The 25247-nt window shown below is 55.9% G+C and overlaps 1 protein-coding gene across 1 annotated transcript in view; it reads left to right on the forward strand.

The window, feature by feature from the left end:
* The window catches only part of PLXNA1 (plexin A1), a 55315-nt gene extending 40635 nt beyond the window's left edge, over window positions 1-14680 (forward strand). The window contains exons 24-32 of the mRNA XM_038003461.2: window positions 5204-5350; window positions 5445-5604; window positions 6275-6378; window positions 6723-6819; window positions 7159-7349; window positions 7531-7700; window positions 9712-9924; window positions 10012-10162; window positions 11239-14680. Coding sequence (XP_037859389.1) covers window positions 5204-5350; window positions 5445-5604; window positions 6275-6378; window positions 6723-6819; window positions 7159-7349; window positions 7531-7700; window positions 9712-9924; window positions 10012-10162; window positions 11239-11334 — 1329 coding nt within the window. The 3' untranslated portion in view covers window positions 11335-14680. The remainder of the gene's footprint in view (window positions 1-5203; window positions 5351-5444; window positions 5605-6274; window positions 6379-6722; window positions 6820-7158; window positions 7350-7530; window positions 7701-9711; window positions 9925-10011; window positions 10163-11238) is intronic.
* The last annotated feature ends 10567 nt before the right edge of the window (window positions 14681-25247 follow it).

Below are 25247 nucleotides of genomic sequence, written 5' to 3' on the forward strand. Positions count from 1 at the left end.
GTCTGTCCTAGGTCATCTCTGGAGGTGGGACATTTACGTGTATATAGCAGTCCCTGGCACATAGCAAGTGCCCAGTAGATTATAACATCCTTAGGCAGAACTGGAAGCAGGTAACACAAAGTCGTGCATGTCCTGTAGAAAGTACAGTTCTATGAAGACTGCATAGATGTGTGCACGCTGGGTGAGCTGGGCTCTGTGAGCCTAAAGCAGCAGGCGCCCCGGGTGAGGTGAAGAGGGCCCCGCTCACCTGGCTCCCCATCTGATCCCAATTCTCCACACCCACAGAGACAGGGCTCAGGGCAGCAAATGCCTGTAAGCACTGACGTTGGGTGTGGATTATCTTTCATGCCAGGATACAGGGGGCAGCCTCAGCCAGTGCAGAGTGTGTCCCCACAGGGTGCTATAAGCAGAGAGGGTGGCAGTGGGGCGCTGTGGAGGGGTTATCCTCAGGCCGGATCGGGAGTTCCATGGAGAGCTGGGGACATTTAGGACAGGTGCTGAGGGAAGTGTGGGCAGTGGAGGAAGGGAGAGGGAGGCCAGTCTTGGCCAAGGGAGCCATAAGAAGGGGACACAGGGAGGAGGGAGGCAGGGGTGACCATTTAGGTGGGGGTGGTGCAGGTACAGGGGGTGCGGGCTGTGTGTTGGGGGTTTCACAGCCCATGCCCATGACCCCAGCCCACCTTGTTATTAGTGGGGTCCCAGTGCAAGGGGCAGGCAGGGGCCAGGAGCTGTTAGATCTCCTTAGGTCATCACTGCCCTCCTCCAGTTCTAGGAGGACCCCTATATATGCAAGGGAGGGCATGTACTGGGTGCAAGGACATGGCCCGAGGCTGAGAGACAGCCATGCTGGAGCTGGGCACCCCCTGGATGGGACTGAGATGGGCCCAGGGCTGTTTCCGTCCACATAGCCAGCCAGTGACTTTTTTTTTTTGCCACCATATCTGGGGTTTTTTTTGTTTTTGTCTTTTTTAAGATAGATGTTATTGTTTAGAGCAGTTTCAGATTCACAGTAAAATTGAGCAGAAGATACAGAGATTTCCCATGCACCTGCTGCTCCCACATATGCACAGTCTCCCCACTGTCAGCATCCTTAGGAGAGGGGTGCATTTGGTCCAGTCAATGAACCTGCCAGGACACATCTTCACCACCCAGTGCCCCTCATTTCCACGCGGGCTCACTCGTGGTGCTCTGCATTCTGTGAGTTTGGATGAATGTACGATGCCATGTATCCACCGTTAGAGCATCACACAGAATAGTGTCGCTGCCCTAAAAATCCCCCAAGCTCACCTGTCATCTCTCCCTCCCCCTGAGCCCCTGGCACCCATTGATTTCATTGTCTCCATAAGTTGTGCCTTTTCTAGATGTCACATAGTGGAATCGTGCACTATTACTGTAGCCTTTTCCAGCTGGCTCCCTTCACTTTGTAATCTACTTTGAAGGTTCCTTTATTTATTTTCATAGCTTGATAGCTTATTTCTTTTTAGTGTGCCACAAACTTAAAAAAATTTGTTATGGTGAAATACACATGACATAAAATTTACCATCTTAACCATTTTTAAGTGCACAGTTGAGTGGTATTGGATGCATTTATAGCAGTGTTGGCCATGGCCACCTGCTCCATGAGTCTTCATCTTGTAAAACTGAAACTCTGTCCCCATTGAACACCCACTCCTTGTTCCTTCCTCCCCAGCCCCTGGAACCATTCTACTCTCTGTCTCTGTGAATCTGACAGCTCTAGGGACCTCATATGACTGGAATCATGCATTGTTTGTCCTTTCGTGGCTGGCTTAATTTCATCAGCTTAATGGGGAAGCAATCCAGGTGTCCATCAACAGATGAATGAATAAGCAAAATGTGGTCTGTGCATACAATGAGATAGTAGTCTGCCTTAAAAAGGAAGGAAATTCTGACATGCCACAACATGGATGAACTTTGAGAACACAAACTCTTTTTAAACAACCCAAATACTTTTCATTCCTTGCTGTCTTTAGAAACAAAAACTTTAACTACAAAAGTAACCCATGACATTTTAGCACATGTAAACAACCTGGAAGGGAGGATGGAGGGGTGAGCTCCCCTCCCCTCTGCGGTTCTGGTGGTAATGACCACCAGAGTTTTGGTGCCTGTCCTCCCAGGCTGGGGTCTGAACTGAAGCAAATATGAATAGACTATGCTTTTTAATATTAAGATGAAGGTTAGTATCAGACCTTTTTTCTCATTAGAGAGTTTTAAATTTTTTCAGTACCACAATTTTCACTGTGCCTCGCTCCCCCTCTGTCCTCACCTTGGCCATAGTGTTAGGCCCACCTTTGCGGTTGAGCACACAAATGCTTTCCTTGTGTTTTTATCAACTGCATAATGTTCCATGGTGTGGCCATTTCATCATTTGTTTAAGCTGATGGCCAGGGCTGCACAGCTTGGATTTGGATGCAGTTGTCTCTGCTTGCCTGGTCCTGTTTAAGTGCCTTTCCAGAAGAGTGAGTGCAGGTGATCAGGCACACTCATTTTTCATTGTAATATATGCTGCTGCATTATCCTACCAAAAAACGTTGCAAATGTACCAGTTCATCATCTGAGAATCTTACCCAGGCCTGGGATAGCACTTGTCTTATTGATCTTTTTCACCTCTGCCCATTTGAAAAGTACACACTGGTAGGTTGTTGCCTTAGTTGGCATTTCTTTAACAAACCTTGGACATCTTTTTACATATTTGATTGGCTGCTTTTATTTTTTCTTTGAAGCCAAGTTTGTAAATGTCCATTTTTACCCTTTGCTTATTTTACTACGGTCATTTCTTTTAGATTATAGGAATTTTTATTTTTTGTTTTTGAGACGGAGTTTCACTGTTGTTGCCCAGGCTGAGAACAATGGCGCGATCTTGGCTCACTGCAACCTCCACCTCTCTGGTTCAAGCGATTCTCCTGCCTCAGCCTCCCGAGTAGCTGGGATTACAGGCATGTGCCACCACGCCAGGTTAATTTTGTATTTGTAGTAGAGAGACCAGGGTTCTCCATGTTGGTCAGGCTAGTCTCAAACTCCTGACCTCAGGTGATCCACCCACTTCAGCCTCCCAAAGTGCTGGGATTACAGGTGTGAGCCACCGCACCCAGGAACTTTTTAACATACACACTTCCCATCTTTTCAAGCTTATGTGTTCCACTGAGAAATGATTTTTATTTATGTGGTGTGGGGTAGGGATCTGGTTTGATCCTCCCACCTCCCCATGCCCACCATGGAGAAGTGCTTGTGGTAATGTCATTTCTGGAACTGCCTGTATTATCCTTCTATTAAAAAAGTGGCACTTTTTGTTGGGCAGTTTTTGCACATTCCTGACTGGTGCTGGGAGGAGTCTGAGGTCTTCCTTTTCCCCCATCACTGCACAAGAGATTGAGGCTACAACAAGAAAAGGACTGGGCCTTCCTCTTCCCTGGCCTCTGAGCTCTTGGAACCTGCTTTGCAGCCTCCAGGCTGGCCTGGCTGAAGAAGTAGGTGGAGTGGGGTGGGGCCTGCTGCCTGGGTTGAGTGTAAATGCCCGGCTCAGCCTGAGCCTTCTCTGGGGACACCTGGCTTGTATGGGGCAGGCGCTTTGGGGTCAGCTGGATCTGGGTTCGGATCTTGGCTTCTCCAGTTTCTTGCTGTGTGACCTTGGGCCAATAGCTGCACTCCCCTGACCTTCAGAGACTAGCTGCGGTCCTTTCACTCTCTGAGGCCAGACCTGGGAACCCTTGGACAGGTGTCTCACTTTGGGAAACCCTCAAAGGCTCTTGTCTTCCTGTTGCATTAATGGCTCTCCATCCAGATCTGCACCCCTTTTCCTCCTCCTTCATGGCTAACTTAATGAAACCAAGTTTGCAAATAAAACAGTTTCAAAGACAGGCATGTTGTTGGAAGGTCTGGGATGGTCTTAACAGCTGTCTCTCTAATTACCGCAGATGCTAACGAGGTGCCTGAAGCCTCTGGTTATAGGAGCAGAGCTGCTGTTTGTTTGCCAGGGCTGGATAGGAAGCAGGGCTGCCAAGCCTGCCCCTCCATTGAGGTGCACACACACCTGAAGGCCCTTGGGCAGGCAGGGCCTGCAGCAGACCCTGTGCCTAGTCTCTGGGCGGGCCTCACCTCTGTGGCCGACTCAGCCAGCCCAGATGTGAACGTTTCTCAGGGACAGCTCTCCATTCACTCAGTTCGTCTAGCAAGTGTCTGTGATGTCCCATGCACAGGCTCAGCCAGTGCTGGCAGTAGGGTATGGTGAGCAGGCCAGCCAGCTCCCACTCCAGAGGGGTTGGCAGGGGTGCGCAGGTTCCTTCAGAGAACAACAGATGGCGGGGGAGACCAGTGGGGTGGTGGGGGGGGGGGTACGTGTGCTGGGAGCTCCCTGGGAGCCTTTCTGGAAAGGGCACATTGGGTTGTGTCCAGAAGGGCCCATGAAGACACCAGGGGAAATTTCTGGTTGTAGAGGCAGTAGTTGCAAAGGCCCTGAGGTGGGAGAGGAGGCAGTTCTCATGCTACAGCATGGGGAGCCAGAGGGTGAGGGGTCAGAGTGGTCAGGTGCCCTCTGAGGGCCCGGGACTGTGCTGCTGGCCCTGTGCTGTGCGCTTGGGTGCTGGTGAACCTCCCTGGGTGAGCAAGCCTCCCCCGGTGGGTATGTCAGCATCCATGACACACCATAGGTGTGTCCCAGAGTAATATGGAGGGCCTAGCTGGGTGGTCCCTCCGAGGCCAGCGGATCACAGTCACACTTGACGTTGCGTAGTATGGGGTCCGCCTGTGCCACGGGCGGCGGGCCATGGGGAGCTTTGTCCTGAGCACCTCCACCTGGGGAGCAGGCCCCTGGGAGGCTGGGGCTGGGCGGGGATCCTGCTGAGACCCGGGGAGACTTCTGGGTGAAATAGACAGGCCTCGGCCCTCCTTGATGCAGGCCCCATGTGCCACGCCATTTTCCTTGCTATGCTACGGCGTCTCCTGGCTCGTGTGTAATTTAGTTTTCATGGGATATCTGTAGGGTGGGGTGGGTATGTTTTGTTTCCTGATTTTCTTGCAGTCTGTGCTGGGCTTTGGGACTAAGGCTATACTTGCCTCCTAAAGAGTTGGGAAGTGCTGCTCATTTCTCCTTGCCCGGAACACCATGGCTGGCACTGGACGGGTGGAGGGGCAGGTAGGGGGTAGACTTGGGGGTCCTGGCTGCAGCCTTATGCCACCTCCCCTACAGGAGTGCGCTGGGGAGCCGCTGTTCATGCTCTACTGCGCCATCAAGCAGCAGATGGAGAAGGGCCCCATCGACGCCATCACGGGTGAGGCACGCTACTCCCTGAGTGAGGACAAGCTCATCCGGCAGCAGATTGACTACAAGACACTGGTGAGCATGACCACCCTCTGTCCTGGGTGCCCTGGTGCCCCCCACCCCCCAATTGTGGGGCTGACACTGCTGCCCTGCTCCACCCCGCCCACAGACCCTGAACTGTGTGAACCCTGAGAACGAGAATGCACCTGAGGTGCCGGTGAAGGGGCTGGACTGTGACACAGTCACCCAGGCCAAGGAGAAGCTGCTAGACGCTGCCTACAAGGGCGTGCCCTACTCCCAGCGGCCCAAGGCCGCGGACATGGACCTGGGTGAGCGGGCGGGGCCGTGGCTGCCCAGGGTGTGTGCTGGAGCAGAGGGGCAGGGCCATGGCCCAATACTGAGCTTGGCGGGGAAGTCCAGGCCAGTCCTCCGCACCAGGCTGACGCTGGTCTGGAGGGCAGTGGAATGGCAAGTGGGCTGTCCAGTCCCAGGTTGGGTGTAGAGGGTGGCTGCCCTGCCCTGGGCAGAGACTCTGGGAGGTGGTGGGTTCCAGTGTACTCTGGGAGGCAGTGGGCTCTTGGAGCCCTGAGGGGGATACTCAGGCTCATGAGAGGGGCAGGTGGAGCAACTGAGGGCCAGAGGGGATGGGACAGGTTTGGGGTGGGGCCCAGAGTCCTGCAGCAGATGTGACTGGAGAGGCTGGGGCCCCGCAGAAGCCTCGGTGCCAGGCTGAGGAGTTGGGGCCCTGAGGCTTGGGGAAGGCAGGGCAGACCCCCTTAGGCTGGGGTTGCTATGGCAGATTGGGAGGGCTGCGGCAGGTTGTGGGGGGCTATGGCAGGTTAAGGGTGCTGCAGCAGGTGTGGAGATGTGTCCCTGGTCTGTGCTGGTGCTAGGAGCTGCAGGTGGGCCCCGTCCCACCTGTGTGATGGATCACTGCTGTGATGGAGGAGGGAAAGAGGGCCCCAGCGGCCCCACCCTCCAACTCCCTCCTCTCCGCAGAGTGGCGTCAGGGCCGCATGGCACGCATCATCCTGCAGGATGAGGATGTCACCACCAAGATTGACAACGATTGGAAGAGGCTGAACACACTGGCTCACTACCAGGTGGCTCCTGGCCCTCCGACCCCAGCACAGGCCTCCCTCCCCTTGGGGCTTCCACAGCGCAGCTGCCAATGTTTGCAGCATGTGGGCTGGACAGCAGCGAGATCTGTCAGGGAGAGGAGGGGAGGGAGGTCACGTATGTGTGTGGACCATCCCAGGACCCAAGCTGGGCTTGTGGGTTTGCCCGGCAGTCCTGGGCTGTCCTGATGTAGAGACCCAGACTGAGTGAGGCGGCTGCCTCCAGGCACAGCACTAGGGTGTCACTTGGGTTCCCAGCCAGGGAGCAGGAGTCTGGTGGTGCAGGGGCACCCTGGTGGGTCACAGGGTCCCCGGCCCTCTGCCCACAGGTGACAGACGGGTCCTCGGTGGCACTGGTGCCCAAGCAGACGTCCGCCTACAACATCTCCAACTCCTCCACCTTCACCAAGTCCCTCAGCAGATACGGTGAGGGGCCAGGCAGTGGGCGAGAGGGCAGCGTATGGGTCCCTGGCCTGGGCAGGACGTCCCCTGGGCTCCCACGCTGCAGCAGCCGGACGGGAGGACCCAGGGGCCGGTGTCAAGCCTGTCACTTGCATTCTTGACCCTACCCTCCAACTCTGGAGGCTGCGCCTCCCCCCGACTGTGTGTCCATACACAATTATGCCACCTTTGTGGTGTCATTGGCTGCCCCCAAATCCCACATGGGTGGGGGTGCCATCCCCAGCTTTCAGATGGGGAAACTGAGCCTCGGGCGGGGGGCACGGGGTGCCAGCCAATGCGGGCGCTGACAGCCTGGTGCTGCAGAGAGCATGCTGCGCACGGCCAGCAGCCCCGACAGCCTGCGCTCGCGCACGCCCATGATCACGCCCGACCTGGAGAGCGGCACCAAGCTGTGGCACCTGGTGAAGAACCACGACCACCTGGACCAGCGCGAGGGCGACCGTGGCAGCAAGATGGTCTCGGAGATCTACCTGACGCGGCTACTGGCCACCAAGGTGGGCCTGGCTGGCAGATGGGGGCAGGGGACGCTGGGCCAACTGAGCTCGGAGAAAGCGACAAGCCCGGAGCAAGGCCCTCACCCCCACGCTGCTCCCATGGCCACTTGCCTAGTCACCCAGGAGGTGTAGGCAGCCAGGCAGAGCCCTGGAGCTCAGTGTCCCTGCCTGCCCCCCGCAGGGCACGCTGCAGAAGTTTGTGGATGACCTGTTTGAGACCATCTTCAGCACGGCACACCGGGGCTCGGCCCTGCCGCTGGCCATCAAGTATATGTTCGACTTCCTGGACGAGCAGGCTGACAAGCACCAGATCCACGATGCCGACGTGCGCCACACCTGGAAGAGCAACTGGTAACGCAGGGCGGGGACGTGGAGCGGCATCCCCCAGGGCCAGGCCAGATGCGTTTCCAGGGCCCGAGGGCCTGTTCTGATGAGGAGCCCGCAATTGGGGCTCCTTGGCATGGGGACACAACCCAGCAGGGGCATGGCAGGCCAGCCCTGTGCTAACTGGCCTTCCCTATCTGCCTGTGCCCCTTGACCCATGGCTCACCCTCTGCTCCAGCTGCTGAGCCCCTCCCACTGCTGTAGGAACTGTGTGCAGGTGTGAGTGGCCCTGGGTGTGCACAGCTGTGCAGATATGAGTGTGGGCTGCAGCATGAGAAACAGGGCACACTGGACCAGCCCTGAGCCAGCTGGTTGCAGTGATGAGGGCAACAGGGATTGCAGGTACTCCTGGTACTCTTTAGTGCGAAGAATTTACAGCCTCCCCACTGCAGTGCAGAGCCGGGCCAGAGCCTGCTTACTGAGGCCCAGAGACCCAGCCACTTGCCACGATCTCACGGAGCAGGTGGAGTACAGAGCAGGGCCTGCCCAGACTGCACCGTGCACAGCTACACCAATGTGAGCTGGGGCTCTGTGAGGCTGAGTTTCGTTATGAAGAGTCACCTAGCCTCTGAGTGGCCTCTCCCCAGAGTGTCTGCCTCCGTGGCCAGCTAGTCCCTTGCTTTCCTCTGGCCTGGCCTACTTTTGGGACAGTGACCTGCTTCTTCCCTGGTCATGGGCTGCCCAACTTGGCAATGTTGGCTTTCTCTCTGCCACACAGGCAGGCCAGCCCTTGGCCTCACTCCTTACTCAGGACCCCCAGGCTCTGGTCTGTAGCCCCCTGGCCCGGTTGGCACACCCTAGCCACACCCTAGCTCCTGGAGCAGGTCCGTGCTGTGTGTGTGTGTGTGTGTGTGGCCCCCACCCCAGCAGACAGCCCCACCCTTGCCTGCTGCAGGGGAGCGCCTCTCTGGGCACCAGCCCCCACAAACTGCATGGCCCAGGGGTTCTGGGGTGGGACTGCTCCCCCATACTTGGGGTCAGGTGGATGCCGTCGCCTATATGGCTGGACCCTGCTTCACCAGGAAGTGCCCCTCCTCACCCTGCATCCTGCTGGGATCTCCCACCAGGGAGACCTCCACTGTCTTAGCTCCCCTCTCTCCTGGACTGTCCCTGCCACCTCTGCAGGCTCCCAGGCCAGCAGCCACCTCTGCAGGCTCCCAGGCCAGCAGCCACCTCTGACTTGGTCTTGTCCAGCCCATGTGTTGCTTCCCAAACCTGGGATGCAGCCACCCTAACCTGTCCCAGCTCCACCCACTGCTCACGGAGTCTTGGGTTGAGATGAAGTGTCACGAAGCCCCTCTCCTGGGCCATGCTGATTGGGCACAGCAGGAGAGGGGGGCCTCCAGGGACACAGTGTCTCCAGATCAGCATGCTCTGGGAGAATGTTCTGTTATAGTGGAACATTCTAGACCCGTGCTGTCCAGGGTGGTGGCTCCTGAGCGTTTGAAATGGCACTGGTGTGGCTGAGGGTCTGGGCTCTTAACTTCATTTTGTTAAGCAGCCATGTGTGGCCAATGCTGCCAGGCAGCCCAGCTGATGGCAGTCCCTTAGGTGGTGTTTGGGGCACAGAGGGCTGGTCTCTGTAGGAATGGGTCTCCTGGGCCAGAGCTGAGCTGCAGGTCTCAGTGCAGGAGCCAGGAGTGCAAGCCAGCATGCAGGCCTAGGAGGGCGGTGGCTGTGTGGAGTGGGCCCCTGAGGGCCTGGTCACATCTTGCCCTTGTGCAACCGAGTGCATTTGAGCATGCCGGTCTTGTGACGCTCTGCGTGAGATGCAAGTGGTGGGAGCAGCACATCTCTGGTTGGGTGGCAGGGGACGGCCCTCACTTACCCATGGGCCCTGTACCTCTGTGGGCCTTGTTTCTCCATCTGCATGGAAAGCCATGCCCACTTTGGATTCGGAGCCAGGAGGGCCACAAGGTCGCTGCTCAGGAGGGAGCAGAGGCCTGTCTGAGCGGCGCCTGGACTCTCTCGCCTGCAGCCTGCCCCTGCGCTTCTGGGTGAATGTGATCAAGAACCCACAGTTTGTGTTCGACATTCACAAGAACAGCATCACGGACGCCTGCTTGTCGGTGGTGGCCCAGACCTTCATGGACTCCTGCTCCACCTCTGAGCACAAGCTGGGCAAGGACTCGCCCTCCAACAAGCTGCTCTACGCCAAGGACATCCCCAACTACAAGAGCTGGGTGGAGAGGTGGGCGGAGGGGGCAGGGGTTGGGGGCAGTGACCTGGGGGGCAGCCTGGACTCTGCTTATGTGCCCACCTGGCCACTCACCTGCAGGTACTATGCGGACATCGCCAAGATGCCGGCCATCAGCGACCAGGACATGAGTGCGTATCTGGCTGAGCAGTCCCGCCTGCACCTGAGCCAGTTCAACAGCATGAGCGCCTTGCACGAGATCTACTCCTACATCACCAAGTACAAGGATGAGGTGAACACCATGGGAGCCCACAGGCTGGGCTGGGAGGACTCGCTGGCCCCTGTCACAGCCACCTGCTCTGCCCAACCCTGCCACTCCTCCCTGAATCTCTGGGCTGCCATGGGCCACCTTCACTCCTCTGTACCTGCTGGCCACCTGGTTCCTTGGTGCCAGGAGGGAGCCTGCCAGGCCGAGCGGAGAAGGCCGTGGTGGAGTCACTGTGTGCAGCCATGTGGGGTCAGGGGTGGGGAAGATGGGATGGCAGCTTCTTCCTGAGGGAGAGGGTGTGTGGGTGGTGAGCAACTTCCCTGAGGGGCACATTTCAGGGTTTTCCAGGCTGGACCAGCATCTCCAGGGCTGGGCATAGGGTCTTGGCAGAGCTTTCCTTTCAGTATCTTTTCTGCTGACTTGGAGTGAGGCCACGTACATGGAACTGGGGAAGGGGTCCAGGAGACATCCAGGAAGGACTGGCTCCTGGGCTGCACAGGACAAGAGCACAGGGCCAGAAGGCAGGACAGGCTCAGCCTGTGCCAAAGCTCTGAGGGCTGGGAAGGCCATAGGAGTGAACCACCTGGGGAGGCCGGGGCAGGTGCAGCAGAGGCAAGGAGCCTTCCCAGGGTGCTGCAGGAGGCAGGCAGGAGGCAGAGGGCTGTCCTCAGGCAGGTGCCCCAGGGGAGCAGAGGAGGAACCAGAGACCGTATGTATTAGGGTGGGGGGTGGGGACAAAAGCCTGGGGTCCTGGGGCTCACCAGGGAAATGGGAGCTGAGTCTCTCTGAGGAGCTCTGCTTTAAAGGGGCACAGAAACCCCAGGGTGTGAGGACTGGATGGAGACACGTCAGCAGCATAGCCAGGCAGCCAAAGGATCAGAGCCTGCTGCTTTAGGGGGTGAGGGTAAGATGATGACAGGGGCGGGGCTCACATCAGGCGGGGCGGGGTCCTAGAGGGTCCAGGCTCACAACCAAGGTCCCTTGGCCAGGGATAGATGGGGTTGAACCTCTGGTACCTGTTCTGGAGGCATCCGCCCTGGGCCTGCTGAGTGTGTGGAGGCTGGTGGCCCAGCATGCTGACAGCTCTCCTGGCCCTGCAGATCCTGGCAGCCCTGGAGAAGGACGAGCAGGCGCGGCGGCAGCGGCTGCGGAGCAAGCTGGAGCAGGTGGTGGACACAATGGCCCTGAGCAGCTGAGTCCCGGCTGTGATCGTCCAGCAGGACGCAGCGTGAGGGCGGCTGAGCAGGGACCGGGGCAGCCCTCGCCGCATGCGTGTGGAGTGTCCGGTGGTGCTCGGGCCGCCGCAGTGCAGCGACTGCCCGGCCCTCCCTCCCCTGCCTCGCCCGGCCGGGTCCTGGCTCTTCCTGTGTGGAGGTGATGGTACCTGCCACACCACAGCTGCGCACACAGCTGCTTGCTCAGGGGCCGGGACAGCACAGGGTGCTCAGGCCGGCCAAGGACCTTCATTGCCTGGCAAGAGCTGCCTGGTGGCCTTCATGGGAGAAGGGCTGACCTCTGAGGGGCTGAGGGGTGAGGCCAGGGCCCTCCAGGGGGAGGGGTAGCCAGCTTGGGCTGTCCCCTTGAGACCGGGACAAGAGGCTGGGGGTGTCAGCATTCCTGGCTTCCCAAGCTGCCCCCAGGCGGCAGAGTCTGAGGGTCTGGGGGTCTGGTTGGCAGCTGGAGAAAGAGGCAAAAAGCCCATAGCCGGGCAAGAGGAACTCAAGTCAGTCTGGGCCCATTGCCACCGCCTCCCACATCCAGCACCCACGCCCGCTGCACCGCTGCCATCCTCAGATTCACCGCGTGCTCTGCGTGGCCGAGGCCGGAGCACCACATCCACCTCGCCCCAGAGAGTCCCTGCTCCCTCCTATGGAGGGGCTGTGGGCCAGGCTGCTCAGACCCCTGGGTGGCTTCCAGACGGACCGGGCAGCCCCTCTCCGTCCTCAGGGCTGTGCCTCTGGGAGCCACTGGGCCAGGGGCCCTGGGTCACAGAGAGCACGTTCCCGTTATTTATTCCCCTCCGTGTCCTACGCAGGTTGCCCTGGCAGCTGCCTTCAAGGGTAGGCCGAGCTCCCCACCATGGAACCCCTGAGGGCAGCCCCTGAGCACTCCTCTCTCTCCACTCTGTCCCTGCCCTGGCGGCTTCCAGTGTGGCATCTCAGCAGGGTCCTGGCCCCTCCAGAGCAGTGGGACATCTGGGGACTGTTTTTGTTTGTAGGGGAAAAAATTCTGCTGCACTCTGCTTGGGCCTTGAGGTCTGTGGCAGGGCCCCTCTGGCCTGCAGTGGCCTGGATCTATCTGGGCCATGAGTGACAGGCAGTGACCAGAGGGACTGGAGGCCAGCGGTGTCCACCCTTGCCCTCAGCAAGAGAGAATGCATTCTTAAAAGAAAGCTGTACATGTATATATATGCACATATATATATGTGGCTCTAGCCTCAGGCTCCAGCCCCAGTGGGGTACTGTACAGTTAACTGAAGAGGAATTTTAAAGACGATTTGAACAAAAAAATGAAGGCAGTGGGAAAGCAATGCCAAATGACTGTGGAGAAAGTGGCCGGAGCCTCCCTGGAGTGGAGCAGCCCTGAAGTCCCCTGACCTGCGGGCCGCTGTTTTGGTTTGACATGACAAGGAAAGGACTTCCTGCCGACCCTGAGAGCCTCCGGGGTGCCGTGGCGCCACGGGGCATGCATGATTGTGCTAGCGTTTAGTCTGAGTTGATCTTTTTAAAACTGCAAGTGTTGAATACTAGAGGTTGTTAGACCTTTTTTTATGTTTTTTAATTAGTCACTTGTAAAAGCAAACAAGCGGTCCATCCCCTTTTCAAGGTCACTTTTTTGATGGTACCGAAGATCCCATGGACTTTAAGGGACAGCTAACTGTGGCCAGCCCCAGCCTCGTATCCTCGGCCAGGCCCAAGGAGAGCACTCGGCCCCACAGGGTGTGCCAGTCTCGCAGTTGCCCCTCCTGAGCAGCATGAGCAAGATGACGCCGCAGAGACCCGCCCCTCCCCTGAACGTGGGTCGGTGTGGAGTGGGTGACTGCTGACTCGGAGCTCACTGGCCCCGTGGGCACCGTGCCAGGGCTGGGGCGTTCTGCTGCTGCCATGCCCAGCTCAGGCCTGGGCCCGCCCCTGCTGCCAGCCCACTGAGGAGATGGGCTTACTCCCTGGGTAGACTTGGGGGCCAGAGCTGACTCTGGGGGCCAGTCCATACATAGTGGCTGGGCTGTTTTTTTCAGTAGCCCCTAGCATTGTCTGGGATTCCCGTCCCTGAGTGCGCCTCCACCTATCTTCCGATGCTTCCTGGCTGCGGTGGGGTGGGAACCTCAGTTTCCCCCAAAGTCTTCCCTGGATGCTGGCTTCAGGTTGAAGTCCCTGGTTCTTCCAGTTCCTCACGGGTTAGATAGGGGCTCCTGCATCACCTTCAGAATCCAGTTCCAACCCCCACCCTCAGGCCTTGTGCCCTGCTCTGCCCTGCCAGGCTGCCCTTGTCCATGTGAGTAGCATGGGCGGGTGGTGGGGACGACAGTGGTGATGAAGGGGGTGCACCACAGGCCTCATATGGAGCAGTTCCCACAGGGGCGTGTGGCGGGGGCCTGGCCACCACAGAGCACATGGCTGTGTCTAGGCGCAAGCACTTTAGCAGTATCTGTTTACATGCGCAAGGATCAAGCCGACTACCCGTGCTGTCTACTGGGACAGCAGTCTCCGAGCTACTCCATACCTCCCTCTGCCAGGTCGTGGAGTTGGGTCCCAGTTCCCACTTGTCACTGGTTCCCACTGTGCGCCTAACTGCAGCACCCGGCAGCTCTGGCCTGGGGCTGGAGGCCCTGGTAGGAACTGCCGTTGGAGTCTGCTCTGTGCCCAGCAGCAGTGAGCGGCTCCCGTGGGCCCTGTGTCTGCAGGAGCCGGGGCTGCGGCACATGTGCTGTGAAACCAACACCCACCTGGCGTGCTGCTGCCGCCACTTGCTTTCCACAGCATTTCCTACCCTGTTCCGTGTCCTCCCTCTCCCCGCGCCTGGCTCAGGAGTGCTGGAACAGCTCACGCCTCCGCCTGGGAGCCTGGCCTCTTGATATACCTCGAGCTTCCCCTGTGCTCCCCAGCCCCAGGACCACCGGCCCCTTGGCCTGAAGGGCTGGGGGCCCCAAGACCTGCAGCGTGGAGTCCGGGGCAGAGCCCGGAGCGGCGTGCCGTCCCACCAGAGCCTTCGCCCTGGCTTTCTCCCTGTCTGGATTCAGTGGCTCACGTTGGTGCTACACAGCTAGAATAGATATATTTAGAGAGAGAGATATTTTTAAGACAAAGCCCACAATTAGCTGTCCTTTAACGCCGCAGAACCCCCTCCCAGAAGAAGAGCGATCCCTCGGACGGTCCGGGCGGGCACCCTCAGCCGGGGCTCTTTGCAGAAGCAGCACCAATGACTGTGGGCCCGGCCCTCAGATGTGTACATATACGGCTATTTCCTATTTTACTGTTCTTCAGATTTAGTACTTGTAAATAAACACACACATTAAGGAGAGATTAAACATTTTTGCTAAAAGCTCTTGGCTCCAGGTTTTCCTTGCTGGGAGGCAGGGGCGGTTGCAGGAGCGCAGGCACATCCCAGGCGCGGAAGCGTCTCTCCCTGGGAGACTCAGCCACACCCAGGACAGATGGCCACACTCTGTGAGCTGGGTGCGCCCAGTCCAGGTGACACATTGGAGCCCTTGGCGGAAGCTAAAACACCAGTGCCTGACTCCCATTGGAGCCTTGGAGCTTCCGGGGGCTGAGCGGTGGTCACTTTTATATGCTCCCCAGGCGATTCTCCCGTGGCACCCCTAGCTCGGAGCAGTTGCTTCCAGCCCAAGCCGCGAGGCAGGCATTTCGGGGTGCCTTGTTAACTAAAATCAGATACTGACCCCGAGGGGCCCATGAGCAACAGCCTGGGGGATCCGAGGCTGCAGTCCTGGGCCCCCTGCCTTCAGTAGCCAAGGCTGGAATTGTGTTTCCCAGACTCGCAGCCAAGGAACCGGGTTTGAAAAATGTTGGTCTTTCCAACAGAGACAGGCTATGCTGCTTCATCTCATGAAAATGTGTACAGATCCTAGTGATGGAGGTGTGGACGCAGCTTCTGCCAGTGCATGGCTTTGCTCAGTGGCCCCATCCCTGGGCTCATTTCATCCATGGACCAACAGGGGTGGCTGCTCCTGCCGCAGAGGGTGGGTGCAGGGTCAGGTGTGACACATCCCCAAGGGTCCTGGGCACCTGCTTTGTAGCTGTGTCTTCAGGCAGACCCCAGGCTTGACCGTCTGAGCACTGCCTGTAAGTGAACTCACTGGGACTTCCAGCAACCCTGTGAGGTTGGGGGCAGCTGCAGCTGAAGCTGAGGAATTGAAGCAAACAGAGGTTGCACAATGTGTCCCAGCCACAGGGTGGTAAGCAGCAGCTTGCCCAAACCTAGGCCCTTGGGACCCCAGGCCCTCCCCACCACCCCCAACCTCCCACCTGTCTCCCTCCAGCCTCTCCATGGACTTGTTGCTAGGGCTGACAGTGGCCCATAAGTCATCATCAGTACCTCCCACTCCCAAACAGGCGCATCTTGACAGTGGTGCTGCAAGCACCAGCTCCGTGCCAGGCTCAGTAACTGGAGAGAAATCAGTGTAATCACCACAAAATTGCATCGGAAACAAATTTAGCAAATGTGGTCCCGTTTAGGGTGTGACGCAGCCTGTTCTCCATGGTTCAGTCCCCTTCAGCTTTTTTTCCGGCACAATCAGCCCTGCCTCAATTACCCTCATTAGGCCTCCGAGGGCTCCGGCCCGTCAGCCTGGAAGCTGAGCCATCTCTGAGCCGCAATCAGCGCTCACTGTGCGAGTGATCGGGTGCAATTACACAGCAGCGGTGATGGGGCCTTCTGATTGCTGCGCGAGCGCACTGGCTCCGGAGGGTATTAAACCATCAGCTATTAATGCTGGTGGCTCTGAGCAGGGCACCTGAATGGGCTCTCTTCAAGGCAAGGGCGAGGTCAGCCTGTGGGCCTGGGCAGGATGGAGGCACCTCCTCACCCAGAGCAGATCCAGAGATGACTTCAGACTTCCCACCTAGGCCCCAGAGTAGCCACAGCTCGAGAACAAACACAGGCTCTGAGCAGAAATAAAAAACAACAGGCCAGGCTAAAACCTGATACAGTGACTCTAGATGGTGCAGTGCCCTGAAGAAAACTGGTGGCATGGGAGGGTGTCCACCTGGCCAGGTGGGCGGGGAGGGCCTGGGGAGGGATGGAGGAATCGAGGCCTGAGAAACAAGGAGCCAGCTGAGGTGACATCGGGGAGAGCATTCCTGTGTCCGGAGGAATGGAAGAGGCCAGGTCAGTTCTGTGCAGGGAGGTGCAGGAGGTGCTATGCCTTGGGGAGTGAGGAGGGTGGGCTCTGATTCGTATCTGGCAGTCTCGGGACGAGGCCAGAGGAGGCTGGAGACCAAGAGGCTCCTGCAAGTGTCCCCAGAGCCCATGGTCCACAGCACCCCTTTAGGGCCTCCCTGGAGAGCCATCAGCCCTGATGGTGGAGCTTTGGGGGCAGATGTGTTCTTTCTGAGGACAATCATCATGGAGTTGTCGGTGGAAGTGACTTGGGTCATATCCAGGCTGAACGTCTAGTCCTGGAGCAGAGCCTCCAGCCAGCCTGCACTGGTCACGTAGGCAGGTGCACCACAGACCTTTGGGGAATGGTACACAGATGTTGGGGAGTGGTTTCTGCAGCATACAAGGCTGCCAGGCTGTAAGTCAGTACCAGGACCAGCCCGATTGCAGGGAAGAGAACCTGGCAGCAGAGAGGTGAAGTCACTACCCTCAAGGACGAACATTTACCCATGGTGGGACCAGGATTCAAATTCAGAAGCTCTACTTCATGCTGCAGTGCTCCTCCAGTGGCTGGAGACTCCTTGAGCACAACACCAGGGCCTGATGCCCAGAGTCTGGACACAGAGCAGACGGGCGTGAGCAGCTGGCAGTGAGCGAAGCCCTGGGGCTTTGGGAACTTAGACGAAAGCATGTTCTCAGGAGCATTTCCCCTGTAGCTGCCTTGTAGATACCACCAGCCAGAGCCCGTTGAGTCTGCCCCCGTGGCTGGGAGACTCATGCACTCTCTCCCGTGTGGGGTCTGTTTGAGAGATGGGCTTTCCAGCCATCATTGCTGCATCCGGCTAAAACCACCCTGAGAGGCACCTGAGCACATGTTCCCTGCTGGGTGCCCCCCTGCATTAGAAATGATAGAAACTTAAGCTGTCTAGAGCAAGAAAGGGAACTGGCGGGCTCTTGAAGTTGAAAAGTCCAAGGGTGCATCTACCTCAGGCATGGCTGGATCCAGGGGCTCCTAGAGGTCATGAGGAGTCTGTCTTCCTTCTCTGTCCTTTGTATGGGCCTCATTCTCAGGCCAAGTCTTCCCAAGGTGGGGGGGCAGCGATGACCACCAGCAGCTCTAGGCCTACCAGTTGAGCAGTCCCGGTGAAAACAGGACATGCTTGGTCATCGTGCACATTCAGGTAGGGATTTCATTGGCCAATGTTTGGGGCAATGTCTTGATTTGCTATTTGAGTCAGTCATTCCGGCCTGAAGGATGAAGTGCTCTGATTGGGAAACCCAGGCCACATGCCAGAGGAGGGATTAGTCCATTTGAACAGCAGGGTTTTGCAGATTGTGGAGAAGTGCGCAGGTGGAGGGGAGGGTCTCCCCACTGCTGGTGGGAAGGAAAACCGTACAGTTGTCGTTGACAAGGTGTGGCGGCTTCTGAAAAGTTAAGTATAGAATCACCATGCAACCCAGCACCCCCGCTTCTGGGTAAACACACAAAAGAATGGAGAGCAGAGTCTCAGAGACACTTCCACACCCACGTTCACAGCAGCACTATTCACACAGCCAAAAGGCGGAGGCACCCCAAGCATCCATCGACAGGTGAATGGACAAAACGTGGTGCATCCAAACAGTGGAATCCCATTCAGCCTTTGAAAGGAAGGAAATTCTCACACATGCTATGACATGGATGAACTTGAAATAAGCCAAGCACAAAAAGACAAATACTGTATGACTCCACTTTCACGAGGTCCCTAAAGGTCCCTAGGTAGTCACAGTCATAGAGACGGAGATAGAATGGTGGGCGCCAGAGGGTGCGGGAGGAGGGATGGGACTTAGAGTTGGATGGAGACAGAGCTTCAGTGGAGAAGATGAACGTTCTGAGACGGATGGTAGTGATAACTGCAGAACAATGGGGATGCTCAGTGCCACTGAGCTGTGCACTTAAAAATGGTTCAGATGTTATATTTTATGTTACATGTGTTTTCTCACATTTAAAACTAATAATACAGTTTTTAAAAAAGAGTTTGAGTTTCACTATGTGGACGCGAATGCCACAGACTGTCCTCAAGCAGGAGACATGCACCGCCAGCTGTAGCAATGCTGGAGCCCCAGCCTCCCTACAGCCCTGGCCTCTCCTTGCTCACTGCCCTAGGGATGCTGGCATCTCTGGCTGCTGCTCACAATGTCCAGGGCAGAGCCTCTCATCTCCCTACCATGCCCCATCGTGGGCTCCCCATCTTGGCAAAGACACCTGCAGATGGAACCCTCCCAACCCCACAGAAGATCCTGCCCCACCAAGCAGTCCTGCCTGGGTGACCTGCTACATGCTGTCTGTGGCAGGCCTATCCCTCGCTGGGCTGCAGTCACAGGCAGCAGGGCTACCCCAGGAACAGCACCATGGCCTCCAACCCAGGCAGGGCCAGGATGGAGAAGGAGCTCAGGATGTTCAGATTCCCAGACAGCACGAGTCCTGTCGGCTGTGCCCCTGTCCAGGGACATCCCCAACTCTCTCCGAATCTGTGCCTCTGCCCAGAATCTCAGGTTCCAGTTTTCACCTTGCAACTCATTGCTCCCAGGTGAACGTTCCTGAAGCCCAGCTTTGACAAATATGCTTTTCTTTGTTTATGAGACTGTTTGTATTTTTTCTAATGGATAGACATTTTCTCCTTATACAACCACTGTGTCATTATCACACTAACAAAATTAATATTTGCATATTCCAATGTCCTTAACTGTCTCAAACCTGAATTTTCACAGAGGAATTGCTTAGATTTGGATGAGGCCCCCTGTTATGCTTGGTTTTCTGTCTCCCCTGTTTGGATCCCCAGCGCTCCCCTTCTGTTTTCCAGCCATTTTAATTGCAGAACCAGGGTATGTGTCTGAAGACTTGGACACCACGGACTTGGGTGGCATTTGACAAGTGGCTCCATCCCTGCGTGCTGGGTTGCAGGTTCAATCTCCCAGCAGGCAGTGCTCCCTGCCACACTTGCCAGGAGGCCCCAGAGAAGTCGGGCTGACCAGGAGTTCAGGGCACAGCCTTGGCATGCCCTCACCTTCACATCTCTCGCTCCATGCACCCAGGTCTTCCATCTATCTGGACTTTTTCTCTGAAAACACTCTCACTTTTTCGACTAGAAGAAATTGTTCAAATAGAAAACTTGATGGCACTGAGTGGATACCGTGAATAGGACAGAACCATTCCTAATAGAGGAGGTCTGTACAAATAACTACAAGAGGTAAAAGTAATCTTAAATTCTAGCAAAAAGCTGTTGCCCACGTAAAGGCTTTCCTCTGATCAATGGCAAGGTGCTAGTGAGAGGCTGGAGACCCCGGCAGGGCTCTGTTCTTGGTGCACGGATCTCTGGGCTACATTCTACCTACTGGTTCAGGGATCTTTCTCTGGTCTGCCATTCTCTCTCTGGGGATGTGTGACCTTGCAAAGTCCACTTCTCAGCCCCCTCCACTGGCTGCCTGGAGGGAGATTGGGTGGGAGAGAGAAGAGGCCCCGCTCTCACCTTCCCTGGCCCTCCCTTGGGGTGGGCATCCTCCCTTGTGCTGGCCTGTGCCGGTGACAGCCCCTCCTCTCCCTGCCCCTCTGGCCTGGATGAGCACAGCTTCCTGCTGCCCCCTCCTTTGTGGTGCCCTGTGGTGGCGACTGGATGTGTCAACTTGCCTGGGCCTCGGATGCCCAGATACGTGGCCAGGCCTTGTCCGAGTGCTTGTGAGGATGTTTCTGGATGAGATGAGCATTTGGGTGGAGACTGAGTGAATGAGACCACCCTCCCGGACGCAGGTACGCCTCCTACATCAGGTGAGAGCCTAGAGAGAACAAAAGCTTGACCCTCCCCAGAGGAAGACAATTCCTCCCGCCTGACAGCCTTTGGGCTGGGACACGGGTCATACTCGAACTGAAACATGGACTCTCCCTGAATCCCAAGCCAGCCAGCCTCCTGGCTCTTCTCACGCTCGCCCTGCAGGCCCCGGGACTTACCCTCCATGATACCACAGGCCAACTCAGAACCACCACCTGTCTGTCTACCTATAGCTACTGAGAACCCTGACGCATTTGCCTCTGCCAATCCGCCTTCCTTCCACCAGATGCTGCCTGCGGCTGGGGGTCCTACCTAAGGCTCTCACCAACCACCCAGACGCTGCCTGGTGTGAGCGGAGCTGGGGCCCGGCCTGCCCTGTGCATTCCCTTGCCCCTGCCATGCCCTCCCCAGCACTTTTCGTCTTTTGTTCCACGTGGCTGAGCCTGCCCGGTGACTTCCACCCCTCCAAGTGGGGCTCTGAGTGGGACTCACCTCCCCTGGGCTTGGTTTCTCAGACAACTTGGCACCCACAGGTGTGCGACATTCCTGTCATTCTTTGCACATTTGCCAGCCTGAAAGGCTGAGGGAGGGTGCAAAAACAGTTTTAAGTCCAAGAAAGAGAGCCAGAAGTCCTCTTGTCTCTTAGTGAAACAAATTCCTTAAAAAGTAGTTTTCAAGACACAAATTCCTTTTTAAAATGATCAGTCCACGAGAGCAGAAGGGGCAGGCCTGACTGGGGATCCTGGTCTTGTGGCCTGTGCCTCCTGTGATTCGGAGCAAGTCTCTGTCTCTTTCTCAGCCTCAGTTTCTCCATTGTAGAATGAAGGAACAATTATAATGGCCAGCGCCCTCCCCTGCAGGGTGGGGTGGAACTGTGTGATGATTTCGTGCCTTCTAAACTCATGTTTCCTAGAGGGTGGATATTGCCTGGGACAAAGAAGCCCTCATTCCTCCTGGTCACAGGCCATTGAGACAGAGGGAACCGGGGTCGCCCAACCCTTCTGCTGCCTCACCTGTCAAAAGCAAAGCTTGGATAGGAAGAGACTCAGTTAACCCTCTACATCTGGCAGAGTCAGGGGTCATGGTGAGGGAGGCCCCAGCTCTCCTGGTGGGACTGAGAAAGGTGGGTGTGAAGAAGAGGCCTGCTTTCTCCCCTGAGAGACAGCACCCCTTGTTTCCTGTGAAGGGGTGAGTGACCCAGAAGTTCCCTATGGCCCCTCAAGGGGTAGAGAGGTGCTGAGAAGCCTGGCAGACCAGCAGGGCCTGGAGTCAGAAGGAGGGGGCTGCTGGGTGGCGCTGCAGAGCCAGCACACATCTAGAAGCCAGGGACATTCAGGACTGAGAAGCAGAGGAGAGAGACAACTCCAGGGAGTACCAAATATGCTCTAGTCTATCCTGATGTCGTCCCATGGAGTCGTGCAGTGTACAACCCGCACAGCTGTACATGGTGGCCCTGAGTGTGCTTAGGCATTCCCACAGGAGGCCCACAGAGCTGATCTCCCCTTCCCTACTGCCAGAAAGACCCTGGAGCTTTGCGTTAGGCCCCAGTGTCATCTTGGGAAGAAGGAAGAAAAGGGAGAAAGATCCTGATAGGAACTTGAACTGCGACCAGAACTTACCATTTTCCCACAAGAGACTATGAAAACAAGAGAGATCATTTAAATAGCACTAGATTAAGCTATTTTCAAAGTTTGGAATGTTGTTCCTGCTTCCCAGTAGGACAGAAGCTTGGGAGCAAAATTAGGTAAGTTACAGACAATTAAGAAGCTCCATTAACAAAATGCCTGAGCAGAGCTGTGTACATTCTCAGCCCTAGAGAGTCCGGGCTCAGGTGCAGGTGGAGGGTGGGGGATGTTGCTCCTCCTGCCCTGCCAGCAGCAGAGGAAGTCACACCCCCAGCAGACACATGGGGCCCAATTGGCCAATCAGAAGATCCCTTCCTCCTGTCAGGGCTCAGCATGCCAGTCCATGGGGACATTTTCTTCCCCTGAAAAAGAGATTGCTCCTTTACATAGGGGGGAGTTTGTAAACCAAGAACTGCTGGGGGCCACTCCATGAACCGAGGAGAGAAGATAATTCGGAGGAATTCAGAACTAAGAGATGGGGAGAGAGGAAGGGAGTGAAGGGAAGAGAGAAGGAGACAAAAAGGCAGAGGAGGAGAGAGCGATGGGGAGGGAGAAAGGGAAGGAGAAAAGACAGAAAGGGAGAGAGGGAGGGAAGGAGGGAGAGAGGAATGGGGAGGGAAGGCGAAAGGGGAAAGAGAGAGATATAGAGAGGGAGAGGGGAGGAAAGAGAATGAGAGAGAAAGAGAGGCAGAGAAGGAGAGAGAGGAGGAGAGGGAGAGGGAAGGAGGAAAGGACAGAGGCAGAAAGAGAGGGTGGGTAGAGAGGGAGAGAGGGGAGGGGAAAGAGAGAGAGAAAGTTTAAACTTCTGGATCCAGTGGTGTCTAAAGACTAGAACTGTCGGGGCCTTTAGTTAGGTTTGCCAAGTCCCATTTCTCCCTTTGCCTAAGCCAGTCTGTCACTTGGGACTTACAGACGGCAGCTCTCTGCTGTGGCTGCTGGGCACTTCAAATATGCTTCGTCTGAATTGAGATGTCCTGTGTGTGCAAAACACACATCAGATGTAAAGTATTAAACATTTTAAATGGGTTACATTTTGAAATTATAATGTTGGACATATTGGATTAAATAAAATATGGTATTAATATTAATTTTACCTATTTATTTTGCTTTCTAAAATATGGCCACTAGAAAATTTAAAATTATGCTCCTGGCTCATGTTGTATATCCATTAGACAGGGCAGGGCTAGGCCCATTTTCTGGGTATGAAAGAATATACACTGAAATTTTGTGTGGGGAGGGGGCTATCTATCTTAACACCAGCTGCTTCTAAAGAGAATGATTTCTGCGAAGCAGAGTGGGGCTTGGCTTTCTGGGTAGATGATGGATCTCATATGCAAGTTTTGGGTTAGAACTGAAAAAGAGAAGAAATGCTTCGCCTTTTTGTTTATTATTATTATTATTATTATTATTATTATTATCTGAGACAGAATCTGGCTCTGTTGCCCAGGTTGGAGTGCAGTGGCACAATTTCAGCTTACTGCACCCTGCGCCTCCTGGGTTCAAGGGATTCTCCTGCCTCAGCCTCCCAAGCAGCTGGGACTACAGGCACATGCCACCAAACCCTATTTTTTTTTTCTTTTTTAAGATGGAGTTTTGCTCTGTTGCCCTGGCTGGAGTGTAATGGCTCGATCTCGGCTCACTGCAACCTCCGCCTCCCGGGTTCAAGCAATTCTCCTGCCTCAGCCTCCAGAGTAGCTGGGATTACAGGCATGAACCACCAGGCCCAGCTAATTTTGTATTTTTAGTAGAGACAAGGTTTCTCCATGTTGGTCAGACTGGTCTCGAACTCCCAACCTCAGGTGATCCGCCGGCCTCGGCCTCCCAAAGTGCTAGGATTAGAGGTGTGAGCCACTGTGCCCGGCCATGCTTTGTTTTTTGTTGTCTCAACAGCTTTACTCAGAATTCACATAACACCCAATTCATCCACTTGCGGTGTGTAACTCAATGGCTTTTTCTATCTTCACAGAGTTGTGCAACCATCACAGCTCTCCAATTCCAGGACATTTTCATTACCACAAAGAGAAACCATGTATGTCCCCTTTCCTCCATATCCCCCAGCCCCTGACAACCAGTGTTCTGCGTTCTGTCTCTGCAGATTTGCCCATTCTGGATGTTTCATGTAAGTGGAATCATAAATTAGTAGTTCTTTCCGACTGGCTTCTCTCACTGCGCATGTTTCCAAGGTTCACCCGGGTCGCAGCATGTGTAAGTATTTCCCTTTTTATGGCTGAGTAATACTCCACTGTAGGGTGCAGCACACCCTGTTTATCCACACGGCAGTTGATAGGCGTTTGTGCTATTTCCACTTTCTTGCTAAACTGAATAATGCTGCTGTGAATATTCAGGTACAATTTTTGGGTGAACACGCATTTCTCTGTTGTAAAGAGCTAGGAGTGGAATTTCTGGGTCACATGGTAACTCCATATTTAATCATCTAACGAACTGCCAGTCTATTTTCCAAAGCATCTGCACCATTTTACATTCCACCACGGATGGAATCGATGAGGGTCCCAGTTTCTCTGCTTCCTTGTCAGCACCTGTTCTTATGGGTTTTTTATTCTAGCCATCCTAGCAGGTGTGAGGGGACCCTGCTGCGGCTTTGATTTGCATTTCCCCGAGGGCTAGTCATTTTGAGCAACGTTTCGTGTTCTTCGTGGCCACTTGTATATCTTCTTTGGAGAAATGTCTATTCAAGTCCCTTTCCCACTTTTAAATTGGGTTATTTATCTCTTTATTATTGAATTATAATAGTCCTATATATATTCTAAATACAAATCCATTATCAGATGTATGATTTGCAAAATTTTTCTCACATTATGTGAGTTGTCTTTTCACTTTTTAAATGGTGCCTTTTCAATGCACTGCTTCTAATAAGAGAATGAGAAATCTGAAGTTAGTTTCAGCGGTAGGGCGTGGGATCCAGGAGAGGGAGAGTGGAGCTGCAGGCAGGGCAGTGCCCAGGGAAGACAGAGGAGGGGGTGCAGGCAGGGCGGGGCCCAAGGTAGACAGAGGAGGAGCCGCAGGGAGGATGATTCCCAGGGAGACAGAGGAGGAGCACGCAGACAGGGTGGGGCCCAGGGAAGACAGAGGAGGAGCTGGCAGGGAGGGCGGGGTCCAGGGAGACAGAGGAGGAGCTGGCAGGGAGGGCGGGGTCCAGGGAGACAGAGGAGGAGCCTGCAGACAGGGTGGGGCCCAGGGAAGACAGAGGAGGAGCTGGCAGGGAGGGCGGGGTCCAGGGAGACAGAGGAGGAGCTGGCAGGGAGGGCGGGGTCCAGGGAGACAGAGGAGGAGCTAAAGGGAGGGCAATTCCCAGGGAGACAGAGGAGGAGCTGCAGGGAGGGC

This window comes from Chlorocebus sabaeus, chromosome 22 (assembly GCF_047675955.1).
Source record: "Chlorocebus sabaeus isolate Y175 chromosome 22, mChlSab1.0.hap1, whole genome shotgun sequence".
In the NCBI taxonomy this organism is placed as follows: Eukaryota; Metazoa; Chordata; class Mammalia; order Primates; family Cercopithecidae; genus Chlorocebus; species Chlorocebus sabaeus.